The 14,014-nt window shown below is 41.3% G+C and overlaps 2 protein-coding genes across 4 annotated transcripts in view; one reads left to right on the top strand and one right to left on the bottom strand.

Moving 5' to 3' along the window:
* Positions 1-14,014, bottom strand: part of LOC139444764 (uncharacterized) — a 30,748-nt gene that overhangs the window by 3,228 nt on the left and 13,506 nt on the right. For all 3 annotated transcript variants that reach the window (XM_071225711.1, XM_071225712.1, XM_071225710.1), the window contains exons 3-6: positions 2,866-2,947; positions 2,414-2,641; positions 1,459-1,657; positions 32-110 (exon numbers count right to left, since the gene is read on the bottom strand). In XM_071225711.1, the coding sequence (XP_071081812.1) occupies positions 32-110; positions 1,459-1,657; positions 2,414-2,641; positions 2,866-2,896 (537 nt within the window). In that variant the 5' untranslated portion in view covers positions 2,897-2,947. The remainder of the gene's footprint in view (positions 1-31; positions 111-1,458; positions 1,658-2,413; positions 2,642-2,865; positions 2,948-14,014) is intronic.
* Positions 9,034-12,400, top strand: LOC139445360 (uncharacterized). The gene has a single exon (XM_071226491.1). The coding sequence runs from the start codon at positions 9,053-9,055 to the stop codon at positions 12,398-12,400; it is 3,348 nt and encodes a 1,115-aa protein (XP_071082592.1). The 5' UTR covers positions 9,034-9,052.

The raw sequence follows: 14,014 nt of genomic DNA, 5'->3' as shown, positions 1-14,014 counted from the left end.
TAAAATCTGTAATGATGAAGTAACCTCTCACCATTTCACCAATCTCGGCGTAGTTCTCTTCAGTCTTCTCCTGCCTGCCCTGCCGGCGTTTAAAGACGCCCATGTAGTCACTGGAATATATTTGAAACCAAACACTTGTATAAACGCTCATCCCCATCTTCATCAATAAAACCAAGCATGACAGGAACAAAACACAATGTCTGCCACAACCACATTGCAACTGTGAACTGAAACTTGGCTACCCTACTGACATTGAATCCTTCACTTCTTTCGCTGGGTGAGTCATTTGTGACTAGTTCCTGCCATTCCGGAAGTTTACGGAAAGATACGAGTGCTGGCGAATGCGCGTGAGAGAATATTAAACTAGGCTCTGTCTAACTGATACCAGAGTGAGTGGCAATATACGGATGGACTCTGCATGAAATTGTCCCCTTTTCTTCTAGGAAACAATGTTTAAGGTGCAGCTCGTTTTAAAAGTCAGTGTTTCTGTAATGTCCCGGAGAGGACATCAAGACCTGGTTGCACACATTGCACCCATGTTGGGAATCCCACCCGGCGTTAACAGTTTAAACCCTCGGCTACACCCTTTATACTGACGACATTCTGCAGAACGTAGTATAACTTGGCCTCTTATCTCAAAGAGTTTTTTTGATAAAATATTTACATGTCTATTTTCAAATTCATTAAAACATAATCCATTCAAACCATACACAATTTAGTCTGCCAGATGAAGTCGCGAACAAAAATTGCTTCTTTTTTTTTCATCTTTTATCAAGAATGAGTGAATGAGTGAGTTTGGTTTAATGCCGCTTTTAACAGTATTCCAGTTATATCACGGCGTGTCAGCTTAATGTGGGAGGAAAGCAAGAAGTGATGCAGGTCTCAGACGTTTACTACTGCGGTGAAATCTACAAGCACGGGTATGGTGCTGACAAACCTAGAAACATAATCGGGGCGAACCGGGATTCGGACCCACAATCAGGTTTCATGTGTGCCCAAGGGACGCAACTCTGCACAGCGAATTGCGTCGCCTTAGACGACTGGACCACCCGTGCCCCCAATGTGGAAGGAAATCCCGAAGTGTCGACGTTCCCCATTAATGTAATGAGAACACCATCTCATTAAAATTAGATCTTAGTTCTCGCTATCGCTCGACAAAGATCTGAGAACATCCCATTGTGGGTCACGTCAGAACGACCTTTCATCCGATCAATCAAAGCGTCGCTTACCAGATCATGAAAGTGACAGTCGGAATGTGTTTTCTAATCATGCAACCTCGAAAACGTTAACACGGGTTATTCCGATCGACAATTACGGCCCGTACCACTGATTCCGTCAAATTTATCGTCATGTGTGCCCAAGGGACGCAACTCTGCATAGCAAACTACGTCGCCTTAGACGACTGGGCCACCCGTGCCCCCGTTTAACAATGAAGACGTGTGACGAAGTTGCACCTACCTGAGCGGCTTCCCGCGTTTCTTCAGGTAAACGACCAGAATGACGACGACGACGGCGACGACTAAAAATGCTACAACAACACCCACTATTGCCGCCGTGTTGTCGCTTGGGTTGCCCGTAATAGCCCCTGGGCTGGGGCTGGGGCTGGGCGTGGTCCCTGTGCATCGCTCCTGCAGCTCCGCGACATTGGCACCTGACACTGAAACAGCACGCATAAACTGGAGTAAGTTTCCTCACCATGTTGCTGTCTTCCATACATTTTGTAATGCAATAAATAGTCAAAACTTTTAACCTCGGCTCAGGGTATTCGCTGTACTGAGCTACTTACGAGAGCTGCCAGCAGACACTAGTAGTGGGTTCGAATCACATGTTCGCCCTAAATGGGTTGCTTGGTCTAACAGGACCCGGGGCGGTAGGGTAGCCTAGTGGTTAAAGCGTTCGCTCGTCACGCTGAGGCCCCGGTGTCGATTCCCCACATGGGTACAATGTGTGAAGCCCATTTGTGATGTTTCCCGCCGTGATATTGCTGGAATATTGCTAAAAGCGGCGTAAAACTCACTCACTCACTCTAACAGGACCCTGGCATCGCTCGCACGCTTGTACATCAGTCACGTCGGTCGTCCCTCCCACAGGAAGCTGACACCAAGTGAGAACTAAAATACTCTTCAAATCAGCGTTAAACCACACTCACTCACTCACCCGTGACAGAATCACGAATGTGATCAGGGTCCTTAGTCCAATGTCTACATATTTCCGAATTTCAGCTGCATAATTATATTGTAGAAATAATTTCGCTATGATGTGATTAAATTAATTTGGTAACTGTCCGATACCTACGAACACTTCACTCCCAAATCAAGTTGACTCTCCGTGATAAGACTGAAAGTTGAATGAAACGGGGTTAAACTCAGCACGCGTGCAATAACACACGCACGCACGCACGCACCAAACCTACCTGTTGAACACCTGAAGTATGGCTTATCAATAGCACAGAGTTTGTCGACAACGACCACGTCTTCTGTCCGCTCACACGCGCCATTCACGTGGTTGAAGGCGGTCCCCGCACTGCAGCTTCGAGGTATGATTTTAGTGATTGTCTCACACAAAAAGAAGTTCACACAGTTGCAGGGGTCGATATATTTGTCACCAACTGTGCAAGGGTAATCAATCGGTATGCACGAATCTGAAACACAATGGATATAATACTGATGATGATGATGATGATGATGATGATGACTCTCCTGTAACATGTAGCGCTATGAGCAACCACTTGGTGGTAAAAATGCATATTTGTACTTATTATTATATCAATGTTATTTCATGCTATATTATTGGTACTTACTGTATAACATTTATCAGCGAGAACGTTGTCTGAATGTTTATGAGTAAAATCACACCAAAACGTACTGGAAAAATGTCGGTCAAAGTCGTTGGCCATTGTTGATGAAGTATACAGGTAGCCAGACAACCCGCCGGTCACTCTGTCACTCTGAAATAACAGAGATTCTACATTAATGCATGATTTGTTTGCCTGTTGCTTGACGCCATACTTGGTAATATTCCAGCTATATGACGGTCTGTAAATAATCAAGTCTGGACAGACAATCCAGTGATTGATATCATGAGCATCGATCTACACAATTTGGATATGATGACATGCATCAAACAAGTCAGCGGGCCTGACCACCCGATGCCGTTATTCGCCTCTTACAACCATAGTCGCCTGTTACGGCAAGCATGGGTTGCTGTAGACCTATTCTACCCGGATCTTAACGGCTCCACAACTAGTCTGCAGTATAGCATAGTAGATCATGGGCATATCTGGCACCATACTTGACGCCATATTTGGTAATATCCCAGCTATATGACGGCGGTCTGTAAATAATTGAGTCTGGACAGACAATCCAGTGATTGATATCATGAGCATCGACCTACGAAATTGGTACACGATGACATACATCAACCACGTCAGCGAGCCTGACCACCCGATCCCATCCGCCTCTTACGACAAGCGACCCGTGAATAGGTCTTCAGCAACCCATATATGCCGTAAAAGGCCACTATGCTTGTCGTAAGAGGCGACTAACGGGATTGGGTGGTAAAAACAAATATTTCGACAAACATATAGGCCTCTTACGTCAAGAATAGTGGCCTCTTACGACAAGCATAGTGGCCTCTTACGTCAAGAATAGTGGCCTCTTACGACAAGCATAGTGGCCTCTTACGTCAAGAATAGTGGCCTCTTACGACAAGCATAGTGGCCTCTTACGACAAGCATAGTGGCCTCTTACGTCAAGAATAGTGGCCTCTTACGACAAGTATAGTGGCCTCTTACGACAAGCATAGTCGCCTCTTACGACAAGCATAGTCGCCTCTTACGACAAGCATAGTGGCCTCTTACGACAAGCATAGTGGCCTCTTACGACAAGCATAGTCGCCTCTTACGACAAGCATAGTCGCCTCTTACGACAAGCATAGTGGCTTCTTACGACAAGATAATGACATTAAGATCGGATAAAAAACATTAAGATAAAGTCCAATAAAATGTTATCCTGCTACGACTACAGCGACATGGGCGGAGACACCACTTAGTAGGAGATACGACCGGTACATAGACTAACATTCAGTCCTGTGCCCCTCCTGACAAAGGAATCTAGCACTGCCGTGCTTCTTGTAAAGGTACATGGTACATGGTACATGTAATGGGTTTCACACACGTAATGTTGTCATGTTTACTGTAAAGAAAGTAGTCCGCTGATGTCCTTAAGGTTCAAGAGCACTTGACACTGGGCTCTGTCTCACTCTCACTTTACACTGTGTACACGAAGCCCTGCTTAGTAACCTAGCAACGGGGCCACAACATCAATAAATAATTAACATATGTCAAGATAAGAATACGGTAAAATATGTAGGGATAGGCTATTACACATTCTCAAATACTTCTAGCATGACAATATGCTTGGTTATATTTTATATAATCACGTTATTCATGCAATGGTCATTGTAAAATATCACTCTGAATACCTACGTTATATATCTATAATACTACCATTCGTGTATATCGTATCTCGTAATATATTTCTGACAAAACACAATTGTTTGAAGTAGCATACATGCTCTCCGAATGAAGTGAGGAAACCGAAACCAGTCGTGTGATGGTACATTTTGATGACGACATTTGTTCATTAAAGTCTCATATAAAACGTTCTCAAGAACAACAAAAATGATGTACAAACGCCATCCATTTGGTTATGAGACAAAGTTAAACATGATTGATAGCATAAAGTATATATAATATGTTCCATACATAGAACATTCATCAATCACGTGCTTTAAAAAAGGATATGACTCTGTCCTTACGACTTGTTCGTGTGCCAACCTTTCAGCGGTGTCACCTCAGACATTAAGCAACAAGAGATCAATGTCAGGTGCAGATATTTTCACAATATTCATGGATGTTAGAGACTTGAATTACACCAAAGAAAGGTGTGCTGAGCTTGTTTCAAGGTGTACTCATCCGTTACAGAGGCTTGCTGCTCCGTACTGTGTGGTTGTCTTCCTACTGGGGCCGAGAACAGACAGGGGAACCTCGTTAACCCAGACACCAACGTTCCCGGTGAAATCGTCCGGATAAACGAAGTTCTGGATTAACGGGGTTTGTTACATAATGTCCCTTTAAATGTTATTGTTGGCAACGTATATATATTACATGTATATATAGGTGAATATATATATCTACACACACACACATACACACACACACATATACACACACACATACATACACACACACATACATACACATACACACACACACATATACACACACACACACATATACACATACACACACACATACATACACACACATATACACACACACACACACACACTCACACACATATTTATACATGTACTACATATACGTTGCCAACAAAAACCGCCCGTATTGAGGGGTGTACTGACTTACGGGGTTTGACTGCACTTGTAAATGAAGGTAATTAGCGGATACGTTATCATATTAATCGTTTTTGTCAAGTCGGATTTCAATCAATCACTTATGTACGACATCGTCTCATAAAGTTTCATTATTACTGTAAATAAACGTTTTTGTCTGTTGAGTAAATTCTATGGCTTACTTTTCAATAGCTAAAAATAGATTCTCACACCAATTGGCCGACATAGACTGTAGTTTAAGGGTTTACACGCGTTCATACATACATATATGACTACTGACAAATAATAATGTATATATACAACATGCACGCATGATTTCTAATTGAACTGAACCTATTGAGCTCGTTATCAACTCGACAACTCAGTGACACTATTCGGATATCTGAAGTTCGCGTGGCAGATTACAAAACATGAACCTACGTTCCCAGGTTGTGAGTTTCATGTCCTTATATGGTCATTTCATAGGTTATAAAAGCTATAATAACATAAACAATAATAATCATAACAATGAAAATGAATAACTACTACTACTTCTACTACTACTACTACTACTACTACTACTACTACTACTACTACTACTACTACTACCACCACCACCACTGCTATTACCACTACTAACAATAAAATCATCAATGGGGGGGGTGGGGGTGGGGGTGGGGGCGAATGCTATATGTGTCTGTGGTTTACAGATATGTTATATAGCTTAATAACGTGTTAAAGTGTTCAAAAATATGAAACCGCTGCAAGAGAACATTATACATTCAACCGGCGTGACTGGCGGGTTGACATTCTTGAAATATCCTGAACGAAGACGTCACTCATTTCCTGCTCAACGAACGGTTGCGTAACAGTCTGAGGGACAGAGATACGCACGACTGATCACAGCGAAAGATAACGACGCTTCTGCAGACAGCACCGGACTTCCCAACATGGAGAGAGTCGTCAAAGGCATCCACAAGATGACTGATTTGATTGACAGAAACATGCAAACCTTTATTGCCACCATAAATAGTGTATATTTTCCAAACGAGTTTATTTTAAACACGTCAAAATGACAACTTACTGCGTTTTAACTAACACAATCTTTATCCGGTACTGTTTGGGGTGAACGTCAATTCACGTATGTGAACAACAAGAGTTTTTCATGATCACAACAGTTATAACGTACACCACTGGTCGTCAAACACAGTTTGGTATATCCGTAGTAAGGAGATGTTCAGGACAATTTGTCAAAAATGAAAGCAAATGCCATCTGAAGTGTACTGTGTAACCAATATGTGAAATGCTGGACTTCCTCGTTGATAAAATATATGTAAAATGTGGGGGTAAGACATTTTGGAAAGAAGTAGGCATCCCTATGGGCACCAGCTGTGCTCCCCTTCTTGCGAATCTGTTTCTTTAATGAAAATGAATCGGAATGTCTGCTCCAATACACGAAGTGAAAAGAAGACAATTTGGCCAAGACGTTTACTTAAGCTTCAGGTGTATCATTGATCTAAGTGTCAAGATCACAGATAATCTTGTATATTTTAATTATATGTTAGTACTTCAGATAGATGTATTACGGTATGGTTACATTAGTATATTAAGCTTAGCGAGTTGTTTTTAGATATTGTCAGGTAATACTATGGGAACGGGTTAGGTTCAGGGAAGCGTGACTGGGTACGGCTGATAGCTGGGGAGTTAATTGGTGTAACAATAGGGAGGTCAGGGGTAGCTTGGGCTTTGGGGTCAGTTTAAATAGCGGGGCAGGGTAATAATTTGTACAGTCAGCCAGAATCAGCATGGTCATGTAAGGCATGGACTAATATTGTGGGAGACTTCTACTCTGGTTGGCGTAAGTTTTTACATTTATTGTTTCATGTTGAATTGTATTTTAGAGGATAGAATTTTGAGTTATGTATTTTTTTCAAACGTAATTATATACACATATTGATGGTAATAGCGTAAAGCCACTGTAACAATTAACCACAACATGATCAAAGTGTAAACAGTTCAACTCAGTAATATGTAAATCGGAGTATTGGTGCATGGCTGTATGTATTGTGAGGTAGTGACACATACCTCAGTGACTGTAATTGCTTATATTACATTGTAGTGTCCCGGAACTGGCCGGTTAACCTTAGAGTGCGTAGGAGGGAAGAACCTCCGATATTACGTAGGAGGAAGTAACAACCTCCAACATCACGTAAGGAGAGAAGTTCTCCGACCCAACGTAAGGAGAGAAGTATCTTCGTCTCCGTGGCACATCGTAGGATGAACACAGCCGTGGCATCCATGTAAACAGGCACCCCTAACTCCGTGGGGACAACATCGCCTGGGTGGAAAGATCACCATTCGTTATTACGAGGAAGAATTCTCGTATGAACTGCTCAATAACATCAGAGATTCTAAAGTTCTGTATAGAACTTTTGTGACAGTGACAGTGAAGTGGCTTTGTATCTTTTGGTTGTTTTTTTTGTTTTTTTGTGGTTGTGTGTTGTTGTTGTATATATATATATACACACACAAAGTTTTACTGTGTATTAGTTGTGTTATTCTTAGAACATTTGTATTAGTGTTAGTATTGTTAGAAGTAGACTATTAGTATTAGGATAGGGTATCGTGATAGTTGTATTGTTAGTAGTAGATATTTGTATTGTTAGTAGGAGATAGTTGTATTATTAGTAGTAGACATTTGTACTGTTAGTATTAAGATATTAGTATTAGTAGTAGGTGGTAGTATTGTTATTGGTAGGAGAAGCTAGTTTAGTTAGTTGTGTTAGTTAATTTGGTATTAGTTTGAATTTAGATATTGTTATTGGGATTTAAAATTACTTTAAGGGAGGGAATAAATCTGTATTACAACTTCATTTGTGTTTGTGGTTGATTCAATACGTGACATTTTGGTGGCAGCGGTGGGATATTTAATTATTGTCACTATTGAATTAACTCAGACCATCATTCTATGAGAGATTAGGAGTTACTTCCTTGATGGTTTATCCTTGTAGTATTTGTTTGGCCAGAGGTGTGATAGGACCTCCGGCACCACTTCTACATCCTTGAGTGTTCGAGTTAGAATCAAGGTTGGTAGGGTGTATTTCATTTATTGGTCAGATTAGGCTATTGGTTGGAATTTTATATTTTTGGGTTCCATTCTATGCATGAATGTACTTTTGTATAGTCTAAGTTCCTATTGGTAGCATTCATTATTCACAGTTGTCCAAGACTAAGCCTGCTGGGTTTAACTGTACTTGTACTTCATACTATCACCATACAGCTAGATATGGATCTTGAAAAGATTATCAAATTGGGTCAGAGTTTAGGGTATGAGCAAAATGATTTGAGGACGTTTGTAAAAGAACAAACTGAGTTAGAGAGAGAGAAAGAGAAGGAAAAGTTGGAAAGAGAGGAAAGAGCAAGGGAGCGGGAAATCAAGAAATTAGAATTGGAGGAGAGAAAGGAGAGAGAAAAGCTAGAATGGGAGAAAGAAAAATTAGAATTGGAGGAGAGAAAAGAGAGAGAAAAGTTAGAATGGGAGAAAGAAAAATTAAGAGTGCAATCAGAGGAGAGAATAGAATAAGCCAAGTTAGAAAAGAGTTATGCTGGAAATTATGAAGGACAGGTAGGAGAGAAACAATCAGGTGCTGCACCTAAGATGCCTAAGATGCCTCCGTTTGAAGACCGCAATGACAACATTGATGCATATCTTCAACGGTTTGAACGGGTAGCTGTAGCACAAGGTTGGAAGCCTTGTCATTGGGCAGCATATCTTTGTACGCTACTAAAAGGTAAGGCTTTGGAAGTATACTCCAGATTAAGTGTAGATGACGCAGAAGATTATACTGCTGTTAAGACTGCATTGATAAAACGCTATGAAATGACAGAGGATGGATTTCATCAGAAATTTAGAACTGCTAAAACTGATACAGGCGAGATATTCACACAGTTTGTAGTTAGAATTGAGAACTATTTCAACAGATGGATTGAGCTTAGTGGTACTCAAAAGACTTTTGAAGGTGTGAAAGATTTATTGTTGCGTGAACAGATTTTAAATGTAACTGGAAGGGATCTTAGTATATTCTTGAAAGAGAGAAAACCAAAAGATGCTATGGAAATGGCCAGACTAGCAGAACAATTTATAGAAGCCAGAGGTACAGGTCCTGTTAGATATGGTAAGCAAGGTAGTTTTGGTCAACATGACAAAACAGAGGTCCGAGGTAAACCAGGAGAGAACAAGGCGCCAGGTGATACAAAACCCAAACCATTTATTCCTATTAAAGAAAGGACATGTTACAACTGTAGTCAAATTGGACATTTGGCAGCACAGTGTAAGAAACCCAAATATAACGTGGCAAGTATCCAAGTAAGTGAATACACCAGTAACGTGTCTGCAGTCCTTCCAGATTGTATAGATGTTGAGGCAAGAATACCTGAAGTTGTAGATGGTGATGCCACAACTTCAGAGAGGGTGAGTGAACCAGATGTAGCCTCAGGAAGCATGTTTACTACAGACCACAACATGCCTATTCACAAGGGAAAGGTAAATGGCAAGCCAGTGGATGTCCTGAGAGACAGTGGCTGTACTGGCGTAATAGTGAGGAGGTCAAAGGTAGAGGATGAATGTTTGTCCTCAGAAACACAATCTTGTAAGTTGGCTGATAGTAGGGTGCTAATACTTCCCGTAGCATGGATTACCGTGGACACACCCTTTTATACTGGAAAGGTAAGAGCTGCATGTATGGACACACCACTCTGTGACCTGATATTAGGCAATATTCCAGGAGTGAGAGAACCAAGCGATCCAGATCAGACGTGGGATAAGGATGATATCCAGATGGTAAGTGCTGTGGAAACAAGAGGCCAAAGAAGAGTAAGACAAGAAGGCATGGAACCACTGAAGGCACTGAAACCTGTGGGGCTGACATTGAGTCGAGGTGAGTTCATTACCCAGCAACAACAGGATTCCAGTTTGGACAAAGTCAGGAAATTAGTGGAGGAAGGGAAAATTAGGGAGACCAGGCATAGTACTTCCTCTTACTATATTGAGAATGATATGCTCTATAGGAAGCATACCTTCACCAAGTTTGACAAGGGTAAGCAAGTTGTACAGGCAGTTGTACCAGTCGGGCTGCGTACCCAAGTGATGAAAGTAAGCCATGAAGCATTGATGGGAGGGCACCTTGGAATCAAAAAGACTTTAGATCGGGTTATGTCTCAGTTTTATTGGCCAGGAATAATGGGTGATGTTAGAAGACATGTGCTGTCCTGTGATATTTGTCAACGCACAACCCCCAAGGGCAAGGTAAGAAGAATACCACTAGGACAAATGCCATTAATCGAAGTACCATTTGAGAGAATAGCCGTTGACCTGATAGGCCCGTTGTATCCTGTCACTGACAAAGGTAATAGGTATCTTTTGACGGTAGTTGACTATGCTACCAGATACCCAGAGGCAGTACCTTTGCCAAGGATTGAAACTGAGTATGTTGCTGAAGCTCTTTTCGAAATATTCAGTAGAGTAGGTATCCCCAAGGAGATCTTGACGGACATGGGAGCCCAGTTCACTTCAGGTGTAATGAAGGAGGTAAGTAGATTATTATCCTTGCATCAGCTAACTACTACCCCATATCATCCAATGTGTAATGGCCTTGTGGAAAAATTCAACGGTACTCTGAAGACAATGTTGAAACGAATGTGTGCAGAACGGCCATATGACTGGGACAGGTATGTAGCTGCTTTGTTATTTGCATACCGAGAAGTACCTCAAGAGAGTTTGGGATTTGCTCCCTTTGAACTACTGTACGGGCGTACAGTTAGAGGGCCAGTGCAGATTCTCAGAGAAATCTGGACTAAAGACATACAAAATCCTGAGGTAAGAACTACTTATGAGTATGTGTTAGATCTGCAAAACCGACTGGAAGACACTATTCATATAGCACAACAAGAACTAAAAAAGAAATCAGGTAAGTACAAAAAGTTCTTTGATGCAAAATCACAAGCACGGAAAATGAAAGTAGGTGACAAAGTGTTACTTCTGTTACCTACTGATTCCAACAAACTCCTACTCCAGTGGAAAGGACCATATGAAATCTTGGAGGCCTTTGGTATTGGCAATTACAGAATACAGGTAGGTAATAAGACTAAAACCTATCATGCAAACCTACTGAAAAAGTACATTGACCGAGAGGAGATCAAGGACACAACTGTATGTGACGTCAGCATAGCTCACCTGATGTATGCTAGTGCCGGGCTGGTAGATGTCAAAGCGGAAGAGGTAAGTATGCTAGACATAGTTTCACCTGCGCTAGTTTCAAAAGAAACATATCAGGATGTAGACATTTCCAAGGACCTGACAGAAGAACAACAAATTGATGTGAGCAAGGCATATTGGCAGATCCCAATGGAAGAGAGTAGCAAAGAACTCACGGCCTTTATAACCCCTGATGGGTTATACCAATGGAAGGTGATGCCATTTGAAGTAGTCAACGCACCAGCAGTATTTTCCCGACTCATGAGGCAAGTATTACATAGCATACCTAACACTGACAACTACATAGACGACATCATAGAAGGAACAGAGGAATGGTCACCTCATGTGGTAAGTCTGAGAGACATATTTACAAGGTTAAGGCAATTTCATCTTACAGCTCGACCATCAAAGGTAAAAATAGGATACAAACAGTTGGAGTTTTTGGGACACAGGGTTGGGAGTGGCCTAATTCAGCCGGAGGGTAAGAATGTGGAGAAAATCCTAAATGTTGAACGACCACAAACTAAGAAACAGGTCAGAGCTTTGCTAGGATTAACTGGGTACTACCGGAAATTCATCCCAAATTATGCAGCCATAGCAGTGCCTCTGACTGATCTTACCAAGAAGGGCAAATCAAACAAGGTAGTATGGACAGAGAGTCAAGAGTTATCTTTCACGACGTTGAAAACACACGTCAAGTTTTCCATTCTTGAAACTGCCAGACTTGGAGAAAACATTCCTAGTAAGAAGTGATGCTTCTGACGTCGGAATCGGAGCTGTTCTTTTACAAGAACAGGAAGGTGAGCGGTTTCCAATAATGTATGTGAGTCGAAAGTTGGCAGAACGTGAGAGGGCGTACTCTACCATAGAAAAGGAGTGTTTGGCAATAGTATGGGCAATACAGAAGTTAGAAAGATATCTGTATGGGCGGGAGTTCATTCTTGAAACGGACCATCAACCCTTAGTATGGATGACCAAAGCCAAGTTGACCAATGGACGAGTGATGAGGTGGGCTCTAACTTTACAACCTTACAGGTTTCTGATCCGTGCAATCAAGGGGATTGAGAATGTGGGAGCTGACCTCTTGAGCCGGTGTTCGCCCTAGTCACACTGTGTGCATAGCAGTATGTAAATAATGCATTTTTCAGCATCATAGTGAAGATATGACAGTCATTACTTTTTGTGTATTATTGTTGTCATTGTGTATATATATGGTTTTGTATTAGATAATGTCTTTAAAAGACGTTAGGACAAAGTTATATGTGATCTTGTTTGTTATATAATTGTGCTCAGGTACAATTAACTTAAGTGGGGAGGTGATGTCAAGATCACAGATAATCTTGTATATTTTAATTATATGTTAGTACTTCAGATAGATGTATTACGGTATGGTTACATTAGTATATTAAGCTTAGCGAGTTGTTTTTAGATATTGTCAGGTAATACTATGGGAACGGGTTAGGTTCAGGGAAGCGTGACTGGGTACGGCTGATAGCTGGGGAGTTAATTGGTGTAACAATAGGGAGGTCAGGGGTAGCTTGGGCTTTGGGGTCAGTTTAAATAGCGGGGCAGGGTAATAATTTGTACAGTCAGCCAGAATCAGCATGGTCATGTAAGGCATGGACTAATATTGTGGGAGACTTCTACTCTGGTTGGCGTAAGTTTTTACATTTATTGTTTCATGTTGAATTGTATTTTAGAGGATAGAATTTTGAGTTATGTATTTTTTTCAAACGTAATTATATACACATATTGATGGTAATAGCGTAAAGCCACTGTAACAATTAACCACAACATGATCAAAGTGTAAACAGTTCAACTCAGTAATATGTAAATCGGAGTATTGGTGCATGGCTGTATGTATTGTGAGGTAGTGACACATACCTCAGTGACTGTAATTGCTTATATTACATTGTAGTGTCCCGGAACTGGCCGGTTAACCTTAGAGTGCGTAGGAGGGAAGAACCTCCGATATTACGTAGGAGGAAGTAACAACCTCCAACATCACGTAAGGAGAGAAGTTCTCCGACCCAACGTAAGGAGAGAAGTATCTTCGTCTCCGTGGCACATCGTAGGATGAACACAGCCGTGGCATCCATGTAAACAGGCACCCCTAACTCCGTGGGGACAACATCGCCTGGGTGGAAAGATCACCATTCGTTATTACGAGGAAGAATTCTCGTATGAACTGCTCAATAACATCAGAGATTCTAAAGTTCTGTATAGAACTTTTGTGACAGTGACAGTGAAGTGGCTTTGTATCTTTTGGTTGTTTTTTTTGTTTTTTTGTGGTTGTGTGTTGTTGTTGTATATATATATATACACACACAAAGTTTTACTGTGTATTAGTTGTGTTATTCTTAGAAC

This window comes from Haliotis cracherodii, unplaced genomic scaffold, assembly GCF_022045235.1.
Source record: "Haliotis cracherodii isolate W230 unplaced genomic scaffold, xgHalCrac1.p SCAF_6, whole genome shotgun sequence".
NCBI classification, from domain to species: Eukaryota; Metazoa; Mollusca; class Gastropoda; order Lepetellida; family Haliotidae; genus Haliotis; species Haliotis cracherodii.
Note: the sequence above shows the minus strand (reverse complement) of the source record. Positions and strands in the feature narration are given on the sequence as shown.